The sequence below is a fragment of the Macrobrachium rosenbergii genome, chromosome 4, assembly GCF_040412425.1.
Source record: "Macrobrachium rosenbergii isolate ZJJX-2024 chromosome 4, ASM4041242v1, whole genome shotgun sequence".
NCBI classification, from domain to species: domain Eukaryota; kingdom Metazoa; phylum Arthropoda; class Malacostraca; order Decapoda; family Palaemonidae; genus Macrobrachium; species Macrobrachium rosenbergii.
Window position 1 is genome coordinate 42,696,417 of NC_089744.1, and position 19,077 is coordinate 42,715,493.

Consider the following 19,077-nt stretch of genomic DNA (forward strand, 5'->3'; position numbering starts at 1 on the left):
AACAATTAAAGAGGTTGTAAAATAACAGTTTGTAGATGAGAGATTACCAGCATGAGTAATCTAATTTTCTCTTGAGGGTAATATTAAATAAAGCTGTAAATTGTTATGCTGGAAGAATGATTTAGAACCTGTTAGATGTTGTTAATATTCTCAAGTGGCTTTTGTAGACTGCTGGACCATGTGGTGACAGAAATGCGATGGAAACCGATTCAACCGAAGACCACCGACCTCAAACAAGCGAGACTACTGATGAAGGCATTGCATCAGCATCAAGCACAACTACCCCACCAAGTGAAGACATGGAGGCCCTTTACTCAGAAATGGATGCACTTAACAGGTTAGCATGTTATATATTAAATTTACTAACATTTTATGATGCTTTCCCTGAAGCAATGTACTGTATTTAAATATGTTTTGACCTGCCAAAAGTATTCATTCTGAACCATCTTCAGTACATGGCATTTGGATTAATGTTAAATTTTGTAAACTATATCATGTGGAAGTTAGCAGTAAGCAAACAGTATAGTAGGAAGAAAGGGATAGAATTTTTTGTACACTGAATTAGGAGAATACAATATTTTCATTGTCTTTAATCTTATATGTTTTTTGTTTGGTTATCACACCCATGCACTACTTTATTGTTAACGGTTATTTACAGCTAATATCCAAGAAATCAGCATAGTAGAACACAATTTATGTATTAATGAAATATTATGAAAGCCATGGTCTATGGTGATAAAGCTTGCAGATTTTATGTATTTAGTGGTTATGAAAGCAGTATTGAAAAAGCTTACGATTTTACTTTTTCCTTGATAATAAATAATCAACTAAATGTTTCTTAAATACAGCATGGACCCAGCCACGATGGTTTCAGCTCCAATGCCAGCCACTGTAATGGGTCCCATGAATGGCAGTTTAGCAGGTGGTTTAGCACAGGCTGCTTCTGCGGCTGTAGCTTCAGCGTTGTCATCCCTAGCTCGTGGTGACATTGGTGTTGCCAGTGGTGCATCCATTGGTTCAAGTGCAGCAGCCCCAGGCAATTCTTCAAGCCCATCCATAAACACTTCATCAGGCGGTATTGCAACAAGCATAGCAACAAGTATTAACAATGCCAACACAGCCTCCATTAGTGCCAGTAGCAGAGTTGGCACTCCCCCTCGTGGCATTTCCCAGGGTAGTTTGCGCACCCTAACTGTCAGAATTACAAGTAAGACTATCAAGTTACCCTAGTGTTGAGTAAGAGAGGCTCTCTTTATTGATATGAGACTCTTGTTTGATAGCTTTTCTTTGATTTGTTTTTTCCTCCAGGTTTGGAACCATTACAACCCTTATGTTGCTGGGAAATGGAGTTAGAGATAATATTTTGCTAAGCAGATCTTTGTAAATACAGTAACTTAATTTGATGAATGCTATTTCTAGTAACAGTAAAGTATCCATTGATAATTTTGATAACATTCTATCCATGCTCTCTTAACCGCTTAACAGTCTCTTTTGGTTTTTAGGTTATGTTCTGTGAGGTGTGTTAAAAGTTTTTGATATGAAAATAATAAAAACTGGCATGTGTTATTGGAAGCTGGTAGTAAAAAAGAAGGTATGAAGTCTAAATTTTTTCTAGGCCAAAGTGAGTTTTTCATTTTAGGACTTCACACCTGTGCACTAGGTCAGCAACATCATCAGAGAATAATTTGTCACCTAGAGATAATTGATTGCCATCCTTCTGCTTGGTTGTTCAGGATTACTTCACCACTCAAGAGAGCATTGTGATCTGTCACATGAACCAATCTCTCTCTCTCTCTCTCTCTCTCTCTCTCTCTCTCTCTCTCTCTCTCTCTCTCTCTCTCTCTCTCAGCTAATTTAGCTTAGTTCTCCTGTCAAATATTGCCCCTAATGTCCAAGTGGAGCAGGTTAACATTTTAAATATTCCTGTTATATGTAAGTGAATGCTTGAACCAGTGATCTTTTATGCATCAGTAATAACCTTGAAATATCTCAATTACAAAGATCTTTGTAAAGATAATTTGAATTTGGTATAGAATATTTAAGATCATTAATGAAAATAGTCTTACATGAATCATGAGGTTTCATCTTTAAAAATGGATAATTTCCTCACTTGATGCAAGTACTATATTGGCACAAAATTGCTCATTGAGTGCTTTTTGGGACAGTATAGATTTAATAGATTTACAGTTTAATCAGTATAAGTTGGTAATTAGCATATCTATTTTATTACACTTATATAAGAAAGTACAACTGTTGGAATTGCTCAGTCACATGCAGGTTCCTATCAGCCTCAGTTGCAATTCTTTATGGCGGCTGCTTCTTATATAGTTTGTCTCTTCCCATTTACTAGTTTCTCATTTTGTCTTCCATCACATTTTATCTCTTTTAAGAATAAATCCTCTTAGCTAACCCAGTTAATCGAGAAATGTAACTCAGTGGTGTGATTACATTACTTAGGAATAAAAATAATAATTGTCCTTTTTATTTTACTCTTGCAAGACATATTCTGTGCACACTTGTATATCTGTTGCATGTATTTTTTAGACATTACTAGAGGTTCATTGAAGTGTCTTATTAGTTCTAACCCAAAGAGGTGTTTGCATTTTTTGTCTATTCCTTCTTTTTCCCACTTAGCTGTTTGGTTGATATCTTTGTTCAAGCTTTCACCCTTCTGTAAGAGAGGAATCCTTTGTCCGATTCCTTGCAGAGTAGAATTTAATGTACCCTTTTTTTTGTGATATCAGGGGATTGCAATACCTTAAACTGGTCTCTGATGATGTTACTGTAAGTTCTGCAAGTCATTATCATTAACATTTATGCATTGGGTTTTCCCCTTTGATTCTAACATGTAATGGGTTCCTTCAATATACTTCTGCAACAGCAGTCTGCCTGGCTTCCATTTTATCCAGGTCCTCAGACTCCACTTTATCCAGTTCTTCATTTATACTCTTCCATTGGTCTTTATCCTGCTACTTTTTTATCTATAGTTACTCACAGTGTTTGCTCCCCTTTTCCCTTTTCACTTACTCAAACCATCTCAGTCCTTGAGATCATGATATACAAGTAATGTACATTTATAGATACGCAAGGTTGTCATATGGTTTTATTATCTAATTTGGTTTTCACACTTATTCTTTTGCTATATTGTCATTTACATTTCCATTTTTTTCTGTATTCATTGTTTGTCATAAATTTTTTATGATTTCTCTATCACTAGGTTACAAACCTGCATCATTTATATGGATAATGTATTTATTTAGTTATTTAGCTGGTTTGGTCATGGAAGCTTGATGATAAGGTAAATGAAGAGCATTGTGCGTGCTCGTCAGGGTCATTTTTCTTTCGGTGCATTACTGCTCAGACATCTTCCTACTGCTTGACTTACTATGTGGCTTGGAGAATGCTCACTTGTGCTTCTGCATCTTAAGACCAAGTTCCCCTCCATCATCATCTATACCCACCAAGAATGTAATTGAGGCAGGGATCCCCACTGTTGGTGAAACAATTTTTATACCCTCTTTTGCTTAGATGTTGGTTACCCTGGCTTGTCTTACGGTAACTTACATGATTTGTTGTGAAAATGATAAGGGCAAGATTCTTCCACTGCAAGAAATTTGTGTGTTCTGTCTAAACTGCAGGGGTCGATTACTGCCAAAGAGGCTCTTGGCAGTTTATGAAAGGATAACAAAACCTCAAATCTTATACTAGTATTTTATTAAAGTAACTCATGCATGTTAGACAATTCAAAGTTGTGACAGTACAATCCCTAAACAATAAATCGGCTAACATAACCCTGGAACGTACACTATGTTTAATGAGACGTACACAAAAAAGTGATTACAGTAAACCCCCGATATTCGCGTTCTCACAAGTCGCAGACTCAGCGATTCGTGTAAGTTTCTGTGGAACCTATCAATAAATAATTCGTGGGAAACTCATCCATTCACAGATTTTTTTGTAGAGCAATATTCTGTATTTTCATATTATTTTCTTGACTAAATACTGTACTGTATCTACATATACATTTTATGATAAAATAATGATTTACAATACTAATTTTCAAAAATTAATATTAAGTTTAATAAGATTCAATAATAATAAAGGAAAAGATACAATTTTAATGGTACATTTATTCGTTTTGTATGATAAATAAATGATTTACCTAATAATAAGTATTAATTTTCAGATGTTAATAAGATTAACAAGGTATAATAATAATATTAAAAAGGATAGCTGTATTATGCGAATTTATCGTATGCAGTATCTTTTATTTTCCTTATAATTCGCTTTTCGGGCTCAGCGATGTTGGTCAGCAACTGGCCGATATTGACATTGGAAAAAGGATATTGTGTGGAATGCCGGAAGTCTTTTATTGAAATATCCAATCAGACATCCTTCGTCATCTGGATTCAGGTTCTATTTCAGGTACCGTCAACATGTGTCGACCATCTCGTTGATCATCCTCTGGACATGGTTGAAAAAGATCTGGAGAAACAAAGCACTTGGGTTGTTATTTATGGGGGGGCGGTCTTGATCAGTGCTGAATTATGATTGGCTGCCCAGGGCAGGTCATCCCAGGTGGAGCCTTCTCTCCCATGTTGAGTTCAGGGCTCGTCTTGCGTGCGGGTGGCACTGTAGTGCTGGGGATGAATGGGAGAATTTCGATCCTCAGATGCAGAATTTTGATTTGCTTGCTCACTGTGGGGGTCGCTCGGTGCAGGTCTCCTGGCAGCCGTGGGGAGGAGAAAGGTTTCCTGCGTGTAATGTTGAGGGTTGGTTTTTCCTTCCCAATGTGCAATGCTGCCAAGAGATGCAGGCGGCGGTGGTCAGTAGTTCGGTCAATTATTTCCATATTCGCAATTTTATCTTTTCTCGTAATTCTCTGGTTATGGACAGTCCTGGCATGGTTAAAGATGGCTCCCTCTTGGCTGTGACAGGAAATCCTCTTGGAGAAATGCATGGTGGTCATACCGAAGTAAGAACCAAGGCATCCTCAAACGGGGCATGAGTACCGGTATGCCACGTTGGTTTTCTTCAAGGGGTCCTGGTGAGAGGGGCTGGATTGTTATGCATCACCAGGCCGCTCATCTTTTTGCTCTTGTAATAAATGACCAGATGAATATTTGTATTGGGGTCAACAGGGCTGACATTATTCTCGATGATGTTCTTGAGGGCACGTTCATCTTCTTTATGTTTATGATGAAATTGCCCTTTATAGAAGAGCTCTATGCGTTCAGAGGCATCGGGGCAAGATTCCTGCCAATACCATTTATTGATGTTCACCTTGGTAGACTCTTCTATATTCCAGTTTGGGTGACTATTATCGACGAGGGTCTGGGCTACATGTTCCATTTCTCCGTGTGTGTCATGCCAGGAGGAGCAGTGCGAGAGGGCCCTCCTGATGTAGGCACTGATGGTGGAGCGCTTATACCTTTCAGGGCACTCACTCGCCCCATTCATATACATGTCCAGGTTCATGCACTTCATGTAGACCTTCGTAGAGAAGAGGCTTCTCTCTCTTCCACAAGATGTCAAGGAAGGGGAGGCAGTGGTTTTGGCTATGTTCGATTGTGAAACTGAGGCAGCTATGGTTGTGGAAAGCACGCTTCAGGTTCTCGATCTCCTCTTACAAATCAGGGCTGATGAAGGTATCTTCGATGTAGCGCACATACATCCTTGGCTGGTCTGTGTCTTTGAATACCCTTTGCTCCACAGTGCCCATATAGAAATTGGCGAAGAGGATTCCAAGGGGAGAACCCATCGCCACCCCATCGTTCTGGGTATACATATGGCCATGATGGTTGGAGAAAGGGTCCTTTTTGGTGCATATTTGCAGGAGGGCATGGAGGACATGTTCAGGGATGGGGGGTGGTGGGGTCCCTATACACATGGCCCAAGATCATTTGGATGGTCTCACCCCTGAACATGCCCTCCGTGCCCTCCTGGAAACATGCACCAAAAAGGACCCTTTCTCCAACCATCATGGCCATATGTACACCCAGATCAACGGGGTGGTGATGGGTTCTCCCCTTGGAGTCTTCTTTGCCAATTTCTATATGGGCACTGTGGAGCAAAGGGTGTTCAAAGACATAAGCCAGCCAAGGATGTACGTGCGCTACATCAATGATACCTTTGTTGTCAGCGCAGATTCGCAAGAGGAGATCGAAAACCTGAGGCGTGCTTTCGACAACCATAGCTGCCTCAGTTTCTCCATCAAACATACCCAAAACCGCTGCCTCCCCTTCCCTGATGTACGAACGAATCAAAATTCTGCATCTGAGGATCGAAATTCTCCCATTCATCCCCAGCACTACAATGCCGCTCACACACAAGACGATCCCCGAACATCAACATGGGAGAGAAGGCTCCACCCGAGATGACCTACCCCGGGCAGCCAATCATAATTCAGCACTGACCATGATCCCCCCTATAAATAGCAACCTAAGTGCCTTGTTTCTCCAGATCTTTTTCAACCACGTCCAGAGGATGACCCACGAGATGGTCAAAACATGTTGACGGTACCTGAAATAGAACCTGAATCCAGACGACAAAGGATTCCACAGATTTCTGATTGGATATTTCAATAAAAGACTTCCGGCATTCCACACACTTTCCTTTTTCCAATATGATTATCGGCTGGTTGCTGACCAACATCACTGAGCCCTTAAACAAACAAATTTCAACCCCGATTTTTCCTGAGTCTTTAGCTCAGGGGGGAGGGTGAACCTGTCAAATATGTCAGATTACTTAACATTTCTGACTAAGGGTAGATAGATGTTGCCACAATGTGATTAAATCAATTTCTCTTTTTCTTCCTTCCTTACTCTCTCTCTCATTAAAGGGTAGAATGTGAGAAATAGATAGATAGATAGATAGATAGATAAGTAGATACTAATTCAGTCCTCTCTCTCTCTCTCTCTCTCTCTCTCTCTCTCTCTCTCTCTCTCTCTCTCTCTCTCTCTCTCTCTCTCAGGAAAAGATACTGCTAATTTGAGTCTCTAACCAATTGGTATTAACACATATGCACTCTGTTTGTGTGTGTGTTCATGTGTAAAAAATGTGTAGTTTTTACATCTTTGGAAGACAAAAAACAAACATAAATTTTGTAAAGAGAAATGGATTAACATTCCTCAAGAGATTAAAGATTAAAGAGATCTCTCTCTCTCTCTCTCTCTCTCTCTCTCTCTCTCTCTCTCTCTCTCTCTCTGCCAGTACAAGGCTGGCTGAATCTGTTGTAGTGGTAGCTCTCTCTCTCTCTTGCTGATTTGGCTGGAAGGGTTAGAAGTACATATGTATGTATCTTTAAGGATGCTAATGTTTAAGATGACTTTGAAATGATATTATTAATAGTATAATTTCAAAGTAATAGGATTATAATTTAAGATATATTTGAAGTAGGATGATACTTAAGTATAAATGGTATTTGAACTTTCAAGATAGGCAGTTATAAGTTTTTTTAAAAGACAGTTCTAAGTATTCGCAGATTTTAACTATTCGCTCGGGTGCTCTCGAATGCATCCCTCACGAATACACGGGGGTTTACTGTACAGTTTCTAGAAAAGAAAACCTGCAATAAATAACAGAAAAAATATTTGTAACAAGGAAGTTTTATAGAACTTTGTGGAACAAACACTTTTGTTAACAAAAAAATACATTAAGTATAGAAAATTTTTTATTTCTTAGTGAACTGTTATTTCACCCAAAATTATGTTTTCAAACACATTGACAAAGAAGCATGAGCTCTAAAACACATCTCAAAAAAAAGTGGTTAAACTTTGAGAACTGGTCCCAAAAACAAGGTCCACCAGGCCTAGACAGTCTTGAACAGAATTCATTTCAGAATACATTGGCCTGTTCAGGAGTCCTTACTGAATTTCATTATGCATGACATTTCTGTATCCAGAGTACATGATGTGCAAAGCCAGAAACCAATCTGGTCAACACGATCACAGACTCACCCTCTGCAGTCGTTCACTCAACTGACCACAAGTATATTAGTTCAAAATTCTGGACCCTCCCTCCATTACACCAGAAAGGAGAAAGGTTTGCAATGAATGGGAAGGAGGAAACAGTGTCTTTCAAGAAAACATTAAATTTAGAATAAAAATAAAAGACTAAATAATAAAACAATAATGCATAAATAATAAAACAATAATGCATAGTTTATTAGACACATTCTCATGGTTAATACCCCAATAATAGTGTCTTTAATGGTTGCCTGACCAGTGGAAGAAGTACAGGTCTGAGGGGAAGAAATTGAAGAAGGCCCTTCAGATATCTTCTGAGGACAACATATTTGTTTTCTTTGACCAGCTTTGAAAATGATCTGCTGGGATAACCAGTGCTTCAGCTGTTGGAAAAGTGTCTGTCTGTGCTTCCCTTGCTAGGGCTGGATAGTGAGCAACCTTGGCACTCTTGGGACTAGACATTTGGTGTGACTATCCTTGTCCCCCTGCCCCTTCTATTATCACCTCTTCTGTTGCTGGTGTGTCATGCTCTGAGACACCAATTAGATGAAGGAATTGCTGGAGATGCTGTGGCCTCATTTGGATTAATGAAAGATGCAATCTTTGTTACCTTATTGAAATGCTTGGCTACAGCCTGTAGTGGTCTCATAGGAAGCCTCTGTTCCAGCAGTAGCCTTTCTGATTCAGACTGTCATTGGTGATGTTCCCGCTGTTCCTGTTTCTGCTTTGGCAGCTGTATTTTTAGGAATGCTTGCCACAGCTCTGTCCTTGGTGGAAGTTGGGAGGGGTTGGAGAGGTAAAAGTAGTGCAGACATGCTTTGCCTAGTTGCCTGCTCACTTTTCTCTTGAGAGTAGGAACTGCCTAACTTTGTGCTTCATAGGAGGTCCATCAGATTATTGACCATCTTGGTTCCTTGGAGCCTACTTGGTATGTTTCAGAGCATGCCTATGACCATCTTGAGCATGAATGAAATCCTTTGCTTTGTACAATTACGATATTTAATACTGCATCACTTTATGAAATATATTGTTTGAATCCTGTTTCTTTTTTTACAGTCCATATATTAATTAGTTTGAAAAATTTGTTACAATCTAAAAAGAAGAATCATTTGAAAAAAGTAAGAATAAAATTGCAAGAAAATTCATTGTTTTATGCAGGTTTTAAGTATTTTGTCCAAATCATAATGAAATATTTCATTATGTTTAGATGTAATGAAATATTTAGATGATATTCTGTTAACCATGTTAACAGAGTATCATCTGTATAAAGAGCTTTCTGTTAAGACTCTTATTTTACACAAATAATACAGGTTGTCCATCACTAATCCGGCATCATTGGGACCTGGAGGGTGCCGGATTAGCCATTTATTAGGCTAGAATACACGAAACCCAGTAGCTAAGCACCTCATCCTAGAAATAAAATATCCCATAAATCAGTACAAGTTGGTTAATAAAGAAAAGACAATTATCAAATACAGGTAGTGCTTGAGTTACGATAATTCGACTTAAGATATTTCGAGTTTACGATGGGGTTAGCAATTAATACCGATACGAAAATATTTAGGAAATATTTTTAGATTTCGCGCAGGCAGCAAGAGAGACCAACTTACAATAGACCAACTTCTTTGCCTCCATCTAGTTATTCCATCTGCTAGTTAAAAAGGTAAAAGAGAATGATAAAAGTATTTTTAGTAACGTTATACTCTTGCGTAAATGCGTACAGCCATAAACAACCAAACGGGAAACTGTTGTTTTGCTAATAATCGTACCATATAACAACTGTTTTGCTTGTATTTCAACCATTGTACAGTTAAACAGTTACTGTAGTTATGGTACAAATGACGTTAAGTACTGTACAATAGGACCGATATATTTTTTACACTACCCTTATTCGCTTTGGAGAAAAGATCATCAAGGAAATATACTGCTACAGCAACTTTAAGCTGCAAGTTGTAGCTGAAGCTGAGAAAACAAAGCTGCTAATGACTATAAATTATCGTGCATCGGCAACATGGATGAAACTCGACTTTAAATAAAATTGGAAAGAATGTATTTTAATCAAAACTACTGGGCATGAAAGAATACAAATTACTGCTGTTTTCCCGCTGATAAAAGATAAATACGTAAAGCTCGTATTATGATGAAATCAAGAGAAAATAGTGAACGGAGTCTTGATTTTTTTTTACACAAAACAAACATGCCCCCAAAACGGCCTGCTGTGATTCCCGCGAACGTCATATATTAACAAAAAAAAATAGCTAAATTAATTTCACAACGAGACGTATTTAAGTTATATTTCGACTTAAAAACACTTCATATAACAAAAAATATCCTTTTCCCAAATAAAGTATTTATATTCATTTACGCTAACTAGAAGCAAGAAAAGCGTTCTGAACTGAGTTAAATGCAGCGAAATAAACACTGCGATATCGATTCCCAAAACAAAACATTGATCACAATTTATAATACAATAGCAATATGAGAATATACACAATTGGATACAGTGTAGTAAAGCATAACTTTTTAAAAGATTCATGAAAAATATGCACATTCGTTATGTTGATGTTTGTATAATATTGTTAATATGTGAATAGAGTTCAGTATAATGTAGGCTAGGCTACCGTATATGTAGCCTATATGATATACCATAGCGTAGGCCAAAAGACAATAATAAATGTAAAAAATGAAACAGCAAAATCTGTGCCACCAAATCGAAGCGGCCAGCGAGCGAGTTAGTGCAGCGACCCGGGAAATTTGAAAATTAGTGCGGAAACATTAGAAATTACTCTAGCCGAAATTTGTGCCGGATTGCTGATTGTTCCGGATTACTGATTGCCGGATTAGTGATGGACAACCTGTACATTGGAGTGTGGCATACCTAATGTTATCAGACTATCATCTGTTTAAAGTTCTTCTGTCAAAAGAAAGAACGTTATATAGTTTATAACTTCCATTCTTAAACTAAATACAGTTCGCTTTCCTGAAAGGTGGTGAAATGCACTGCTGTATGAGGTTCAGTTGGCACGCCTGCAACACCGAATGTTGAGTAGACCAGTTTGGATGCAAAATAACTTTAAATCTTACATATGCCAATTTTCTTTTTAATAAAGGCAAAAGCATTAAATTGGAATTGAAAATTAATATTTTTTACAAATATGAAGAATTCAGATATACCACAGAAGTAAATTGGGAATAGTGTTTTTTTTTTTTTTTACAGATGAATGGTTTAATGAGAAGTCACATAGGCCTGAAATGAATGGTAATTGGTAACGTCATGTGTGAACGGAGTCATCGGTGCTTTTGGGGATTATATTAAATATCAGGATGTGAATAGCATTCATAAACTGAAACTGGCTAGAAAACCCACTTTTACTGAATATGTGGGAAGAACATAATTTATTGTTGTTTTTCTTTGTCTTCGAAATAATATATGGACTTGCCTTTAGATGTTGTTGTTGTTTACTTATATTCGAAAGTATTTATTGAATTTTTATTAGTTAATATTTTTCTACTGTATAAAATTTTTTAATGTTATGCTTCAACCTCTTGCCCATTATCAGTATTATTTACCACCCATTATTGATGTTAGTAATGTATGGAACTACATTATTTTTGTTTTACGATTCAACTCGTAATTCAGTTCTCAACCATATTGTTTGAGAATTAGGTCAAATGGACAATTCGAGGAAGCCATTCAACACTGAAATGATCAGTTACATATTTGCATGATGGCTGTAAAAGAATACAGTATTGATTATGAAAATCTAATACAGTAATACCCAGAACTTGCGCGAATTCACAGACACGCGAACTTTTCATTGGAGCCTAACATATTGTCATACGTGAGTTTTTCACAAGCAAGCGAACATTTGCGAATACTAAGAAAGCCTGCAAAAGCGTGTATGTTTAATTTTGTATGTAATTTATAAATTTTCAAGCTTTTATGTGTAAATTAAATAACATTAAATAATAAAAGTAATAATTTCTCTCTCTCTCTCTCTCTCTCTCTCTCTCTCTCTCTCTCTCTCTCTCTCTCTCTCTCTCTCTCTCTTTTATTAAGATAAGAGAATTTTTATGGGACATGTACTGTATATGTTTTTTTGTTTTGTATGATAAATTTTTTACCTAATAATAAGTACTAATTTTCAAATATTAATAAGATTAATAAGATTAAATGATAATAATAATAACACAACTGTAATTACAAAATTCGTATGTGATAAGTATTTTAAACAAACAAATATCTTTCCCTCATCTTTTGTGAAGAAGTCGAAGGCAAAGCTGTCAGACATGTCAATTTAACATGACAAGAAGGGGGAGTGTTGCTGATTAGCAGGTCAAAGGTTTCTCTCTCTCTCTCTCTCTCTCTCTCTCTCTCTCTCTCTCTCTCTCTCTGTCTCTCTAATTGATCTCTTTCTCTTCTCTCTGTAATAATTGATAAAAATTTCTCTTAAATAATGAAAAACTTCTCTCTCTCTCTCTCTCTCTCTCTCTCTCTCTTTTGTAGTTAGAGCAACCTATGTATTACCGTTTCTCTGTATGTCTTTACCTGTACAGTAGATAATTTTAAATTTATCTAATTTTACCTGTACTGTCTACAAACTGTAAATGCGCTGTTCTCTCTCTCTCTGTCTTTTGTAGTTAGAGCAACCTATGTATTACCGTTTCTCTGTATGTCTTTACCTGTACAGTAGATAATTTTAAATTTATCTAATTTTACCTGTACTGTCTACAAACTGTAAATGCGCTGTTCTAAAACAGAGACATAGAGCATTTCAGAACAAAGAAATTTTTAAAAATAAGGTTGAGAAGACTTCTAAAAATATATCGGTGGAATGGGGAGAGAGAGAAATAGCATACTAATCTTCACACACTCCTATACTTTTACGTCAGCCATTTACAGGGAGTCCCTGGTATACGACGGGTTCCATTCCTATGCCGCGTCGTAAGCCGAAAAATTGTTGAAAATCGTCAAAAATCCTAAGAAAACTTTACATTTAATGCTTTTGGTGTATTGAAAATTATGTAAACTGCATTTTTATTGAGTTTTCTATAAAAAAAACTCCAAATTTTGATTATTCTGCCATTTTGTTGCCATATTTTTTCTGTCGGATTGGCGTCATAAGCATCGTAACCCTGGAACATGCGTTGTAAACCGGGAAATAATTTCTGATTATATTTGAAAAGCTAACTTTTATATGAAATTACAGTAACTTTAATTTCATTTAAAGTTAGTTTAATACTTTGGGAGCATATTAGGGTCATATTTAGTGTTTAAATTCTAGAAATAAGCATTAGCATTTTTAGAGACTGTGCCAAACTTACGTGGAAATTCGCCTTGCACGAGGGAGTCTGTAACCTAACCTTGAATAAGTTTGGGGTATGACCGTACAGGCGGTCCCTGGTTATTGGCGATCCGGTTTTACAGTGATTGTCTAGTGACAAAGATAACTGAATTTTTGGCACTGGTATTCGCTGACCCCCAGTCATCGGTGTCAATCCCTGGTTACCGGCGCTGATCCCCACTTATTGGCGTTGCCAGACCCCAGTTATCGGCGCTGATAACCAGGGGTCAGCACTATTATTGGCGATTTTCGGTTATCATCATGCTGTGAGGAATAGAACCCCACCGATAACCAGGGACTGCCTGTATTACACAAATACTTATTTACAAAATCATACTGCATATTATAGGATTCCCCGCTCTTCACAGATCAGGCAAGGATCATTAGGCATAGCCATACATTTATAGGTTAATATTCAACATTTTTTTATTTTGATTATGACAAACAAAATGTAAAAAATAGTTTTGTTTTTAAAGTTGTGTACATAAAATGTATAGGCCTACAATTTTGAGTGCTAAAGTAAAACCCTCTTCAGATGGAAAAAAATGGTGTAGGCCAAGTTATTGGAAAAAATTAACAACAATTCTTAAAAAAAAAGACATATGAAGGAACGATTATGATTTTAATTTCCTTTAAGTGGAATGTTATTTAGCTCGGCTACCAGGATATGTATTGCCCGCATAGTATCCATTACTGAGTGACTCAGTCATTCATTTTATATCAAGCCAGTCTTGTGCAGGAACAGGCTTTTGCTCTGGGCCAATCTGTAACCAGATGACAGAAACAGTTAGTCTGCCATCATGGCACATCATGTGCCTGCGCCGCCTGGCCAACAGTTGCCAGATACTGCTTACTGAACTGCTGTATGCCTGTTGTCTGAAACCTTAAAGGTACTAATGCAGTATTTTGTATCCTAGTGGTACCATTTAGGACCTTCCCAGATTGTCCATGGTACAGTAGCATTCTGTACAGGACAGTTGTAAGTGCTCAGGATTTCATAAATCAGTTAATGGGGTTATCCTGGTTGGTTCTGTTACCAGGTAAATGTCCAAGGGAAGTAGACAGATCATGTTTAGACTTCTTTGAAACCTTCAGGTTATGACATTGTGTCTAGGGTTCACTCTAGACACTTGTCACCAAAGTCCTTTGAGCAGGTGCAGGGTCAGGCTAAAATATATTTTCTAAATGCTTTTGTCAGAGGTCCGCCTTGCTCAGTGATGGATCCTTTGTCCTGTAGGGGTTGAGAGTTCTTTTCCTATGGAACCACTACAAGCTGGTTTAGAGAAGTACCAACAAGAGGTTAAAGATCTTGTTTGTGATTTCAGTGGTTGAGAGAGTGTGGCCAAGTACCCTCCTTGACACCTGATGCCCTCCACTGAGTGTACTTGGTTTTGCCCCAGAGTCTTCAGCATCATTTCGGCTGCCCAGGTTTCTTTGTTGTGTTTGGTGTACTATGGGTAGGTGAACTCTCGGCTCCGAATCAGAGAAAATGATTTTAGTTGCTTTTTCAAGCGTTTTTCCCTTCTCTTTGAAGCATATGTGCAGATACTATGCTCTAGAGGATGCAGAGGCTTCCCTCTTGTAGTTGGACACATCAGTCTATCTACAGACTGAGGAACAGCCTTACTTTGGAACAGCTTCTAGCAGGAGTTCCTTTCTCTGCTGCAAAATTAGGACATGGAGTTGGTCACCATGGTTTTGATGCAAGTGTCATCATGACAAAGCCTCTGGTTCACCACACTTGTGGACTTTGCTTTCTCTAGCATTTTGTTAACCATCTTAATGCACCAGTCCACAGGACTATAGGTGAACCTGGTCTTAACCCTTAAACGCCGACTGGACGTATTGTACGTCGACTAAAATTGTCTGTTGGGTGCCGAGTGGACGTACCGTACGTCGACTACAAAAAATTTCAACCTTCAGTCGACTTTGACTCGACCGAAATGGTCGAAAAACACAATTGTATGCTAAAACTCTTACATTCTAAAAATATTCAATCATTTACCTTCATTTTGCAACAAATTGGCAGTCTCTAGCACAATATTTCGATTTATGGTGAATTTTTGAAAAAAAAAATTTTTCCTTACATCTGTGCGGTAACTCGGCCGAACATCTCAGAAATTCTTTCGTCACTTTGTCGTAATGTTTGCACCGTTTTATTTTAGTCGTTACATAAAGTTTTATATATGGAAATGTGTGCAATTTCATGTAGAATACAACAAAAAATAACTCATGGTTGTAGCTTTTATCAGTTTTGAAATATTTCCATATAAATCTCAATGTGCCAAAATTTCAACCTTCGGTCAACTTTAACTCGACCGAAATGGTCGAAAAACGCAATTGTAAGCTAAAACTCTTACATTTTAGTAATATTCAGTCATGTACCTTCATTTTGCAACAAATTGGAAGTCTCTAGCACAATATTTCAATTTATGGTTAATTTTTGAAAAAACTTTTCCCTTACATCCACGCCGGTAACTCTGCCGAACATCTCAGAAATTCTTTTGTCACTTTGTCGTAATGTTTGCACTGGTTTATATTAGTCGTTACATAAAGTTTTATATATGGAAATGTGTGCAATTTCATGTAGAATACAACAGAAAATAACTCATGGTTGTAGGTTTTATCAGTTTTTAAATATTTCCATATAAATCACGATAAGTGCCAAAATTTCAACCTTAGGTCAACTTTAACTCGACCGAAATGGTCGAAAAACGCAATTGTAATCTAAAACTCTTACATTCTAGTAATATTCAATCATGTACCTTCATTTTGCAACAAACTGGAAGTCTCTAGCACAATATTTCAGAAGACTAAGCTCAGGTGCTCTTTTCTGCTGAGGGAGTAACACGATTGCATTCAGCCCTGTTATTTTTGCTTCCGGGCCTACATCTCCTCTTCCTTCAGGGCACAGTTGAGAGAACTGTGTTTGTTTTGCAGAAATGTGCTAGGCTCCCATGTTTCCCGCATATGTCTTTGGCTTGTTCTTAGTGTTATTGAGTCCATCATAATTGAGTCCGCTCGAATGTCCAAGTGTCTGCCAACTGTCAGAGTCCGCAGGGTTAGCAGCTAGTCTGCATGGTGGTCTAGGGGTTGGGATGAGGATCTGCAAGTTCCCGCAACGCCCCTTTTTTCTATTAGAATAGAAGACGAAATTCAGGATAGAGATGAACCAGACAATCCTGTCATCCACTCTCCTAGGGTGTTTGGAAGAAGGCCCGAGTTATACAGGAAGTATCCGTCCATGTCCCTGCTGTACTCTGGGAGTATCTCAAGTCCAACTGGCAGGATAAGTCCTCTAGTGACAGGATCTGTGTTTCGGCCTCTCTGCAGCAAGCCTACCCTCGAGTCCTCATTCCTCCAGCATTTGACTACATGTTCTGGAACATCATTTCTATACCTGGATAACTGACTTCTTCGATTACCTTCGAAGGAAAGTGTGAGGAGGTTTTCTAACATTTGGGACAGGGAAATGCAGCTGGACACTTTTATCTCCTTACCCCTGAATTAGGTCGGACCTACAGTAGTGACTGTCCGAACATAAACCATTGGAAGGGAAGTGCCTTCATACTACAAACCCATACTTAGTTTTCCATTCAAATGCCTAGGATCTGGGCTGGGGAGCCTGCTTGGGGAACCAGGTAGTTCCGGGATGTGGATCTCAGAAGAACATAATCTTCTTGTCTCTCAGATAGTTGAAAGCTTTTCACTGACGACTTCAGCTCTTATCAACCCTATTGCACTCCTAGACTGTGGTAATCTTGTTACAAGACCACAGTCCTAAGTATATTCTCATCTCTGTCAGATTGCAGAAAGCTTTTCACTTACGACTTCAGCGCTTATCGACCTTATTTCACTCCTAGACTGTGGTAGTCTTGTCACAAGACCACAGTCCTAAGTATATTCTGATTTCTGTCAAATAGCTGAAAGCTTTGCCTTCACGGCTTCAATTCTTCTTGACCTTACTTCACTCCTAGACTGTGGTAATCTTGTCACAAGACCACAGTCCTAAGTATATTCTGATTTCTGTCAAATAGCTGAAAGCTTTGCCTTCACGGGTTCAATGCTTCTTGACCCTTTTTCACACCCAGACTCTGGTAATCTTAGTTCAAGACCACAGCCCTTAAGCATATGGAGAAGAAGGAAGCAGGGAGGCAGAGAACTCTTACAATGGGCATATCAAATCTAGTTTTCCAGTCACTCGACTTTTTCAGGGCACATGAATGAGTTTTGTTGGATGCTCTGAACTGTCAGAAGCATGTCCTTCCTGCCAAGTGGACCTTGGATCCCTTGGTCTGGTGGAATCCGTGGGACAGGCCGATTGTGGGTCGGTTTACTGCTCAAGGAACCGTTGCCTTCCTCATTTCATTCTCCTATCCTAGATCCTCTTGAATGGGTAACCGATGTCATGCTGCAAGTTAGATCCAACCTGGACCTTTAACGTCTTTCCGCATTCCAACTTGGTCAAGGAAGGGGTGAACAAGTTTTCAGGTTTATCGCAACGTAACGAAGACACTCTTAGCCCGATTCTGGACCACAAATATTGGTTCCCCAACCAACTCAAACTACAATCCATATCTACTTAGATAACCTTACTTCAAAAGATACCACTAAATTGTGGACCACTCTTTTCTCGGACAGATTTACAGACTGTCCAGGAGCTTGCCTGGAAGAATGGAACTTTTCAAGACCGACTGCAGAGACTGTTGCAAGGTGCAGACGGCAGTCTTTTTGCCAAGTACTCCAATCTAAGTAGGCAGTTTTCTGTCAATGGTGTAACGGTTATAACACCCTGTCTGTGAATTCCTCTTTAGCTCAGAAAGCGGAACTCCTCCTATACCTGAGGACCGCCAAGGGGGCCTCTCTTCTTCCACCTTCAAGGGGCATAGAGCAATGCTAGGCTTAGTACAGGCAGCCCCCGGTTAATGGCAGGCTCGGTTAATGTCGATCCGGTTTTACAGCACTTGTCTAGCGACGAAAATCGCCGATTTCCTCTTATCAGCACTGATAATTGGGTATTGGCGCTGATACATACCTAACAGAGGCACCGATAACCGAAAATCGGCACTTTTCGGCACCGATAAGCCCCGAAAATTGCCGAAAAAGTGCTGGAAATTGCTGATTTTCGGTTATCATCACACCCCGAGAACGGAACCCCCGCTGATAACTGAGGACTGCCTGTATGAAAACACAAAGGTCTAGTTTTATCTTCTAACCAAGATTTCACCAACCTATGAAGTCTTTTGAGACTTCCAAGGCAGAGAGGAGTGTATTCCATATGTTGGAATTCGGACGTAGCTCTCGAATGGTTAACAGGCCTCCCTCTATCGAGCTTCTCCGTTCCATGCCTCTCACCTTGTAGCCCTAGCAAATGCCAAACAAGTTAGTGAGCTTCAGACTATAGACAGGCAAGCAGATTCTGCTCAGGGAGGCAGTCTGTGAATAGGATCCATGCTTTCTCTCTAAAGTGATTGTTGGACATCCGTGGCTCTGGGAGAGTGAGCTAAATGTCTAGTTTGAGCTTTCAGGTTTTACCTGAAAAAGCTTTATAATCAGAGGGCCATCCATACCTAGAGTGTCTGGACAAGATCGTGTCTGCCCCTAGGTCTATAAATGCATTGTCCTTCATCTCCAATGAACTTTTGTTTTTGAGACACACTCAGATTCAGGAGAACGCTTTGCTTACCTGTTAAACGAAAGCTAAGATGCCAGAATTGCCTCTACTGAATTAGCTTTCAGACTCAATATGTCACTCACTTCAGTGT

The 19,077-nt window shown here is 38.7% G+C and overlaps 1 protein-coding gene across 25 annotated transcripts in view; it reads left to right on the top strand.

Annotated features, from left to right (window-relative positions):
- The window catches only part of LOC136833412 (large proline-rich protein BAG6), a 225,757-nt gene that overhangs the window by 100,231 nt on the left and 106,449 nt on the right, over positions 1-19,077 (top strand). For 14 of the 25 annotated variants that reach the window (XM_067095630.1, XM_067095557.1, XM_067095625.1 and 11 more), the window contains exons 6-7: positions 168-337; positions 849-1,207. In XM_067095630.1, the coding sequence (XP_066951731.1) occupies positions 168-337; positions 849-1,207 (529 nt within the window). The remainder of the gene's footprint in view (positions 1-167; positions 338-848; positions 1,208-19,077) is intronic. The other 11 variants (XM_067095692.1, XM_067095605.1, XM_067095683.1 and 8 more) reach the window with 1 other exon arrangement.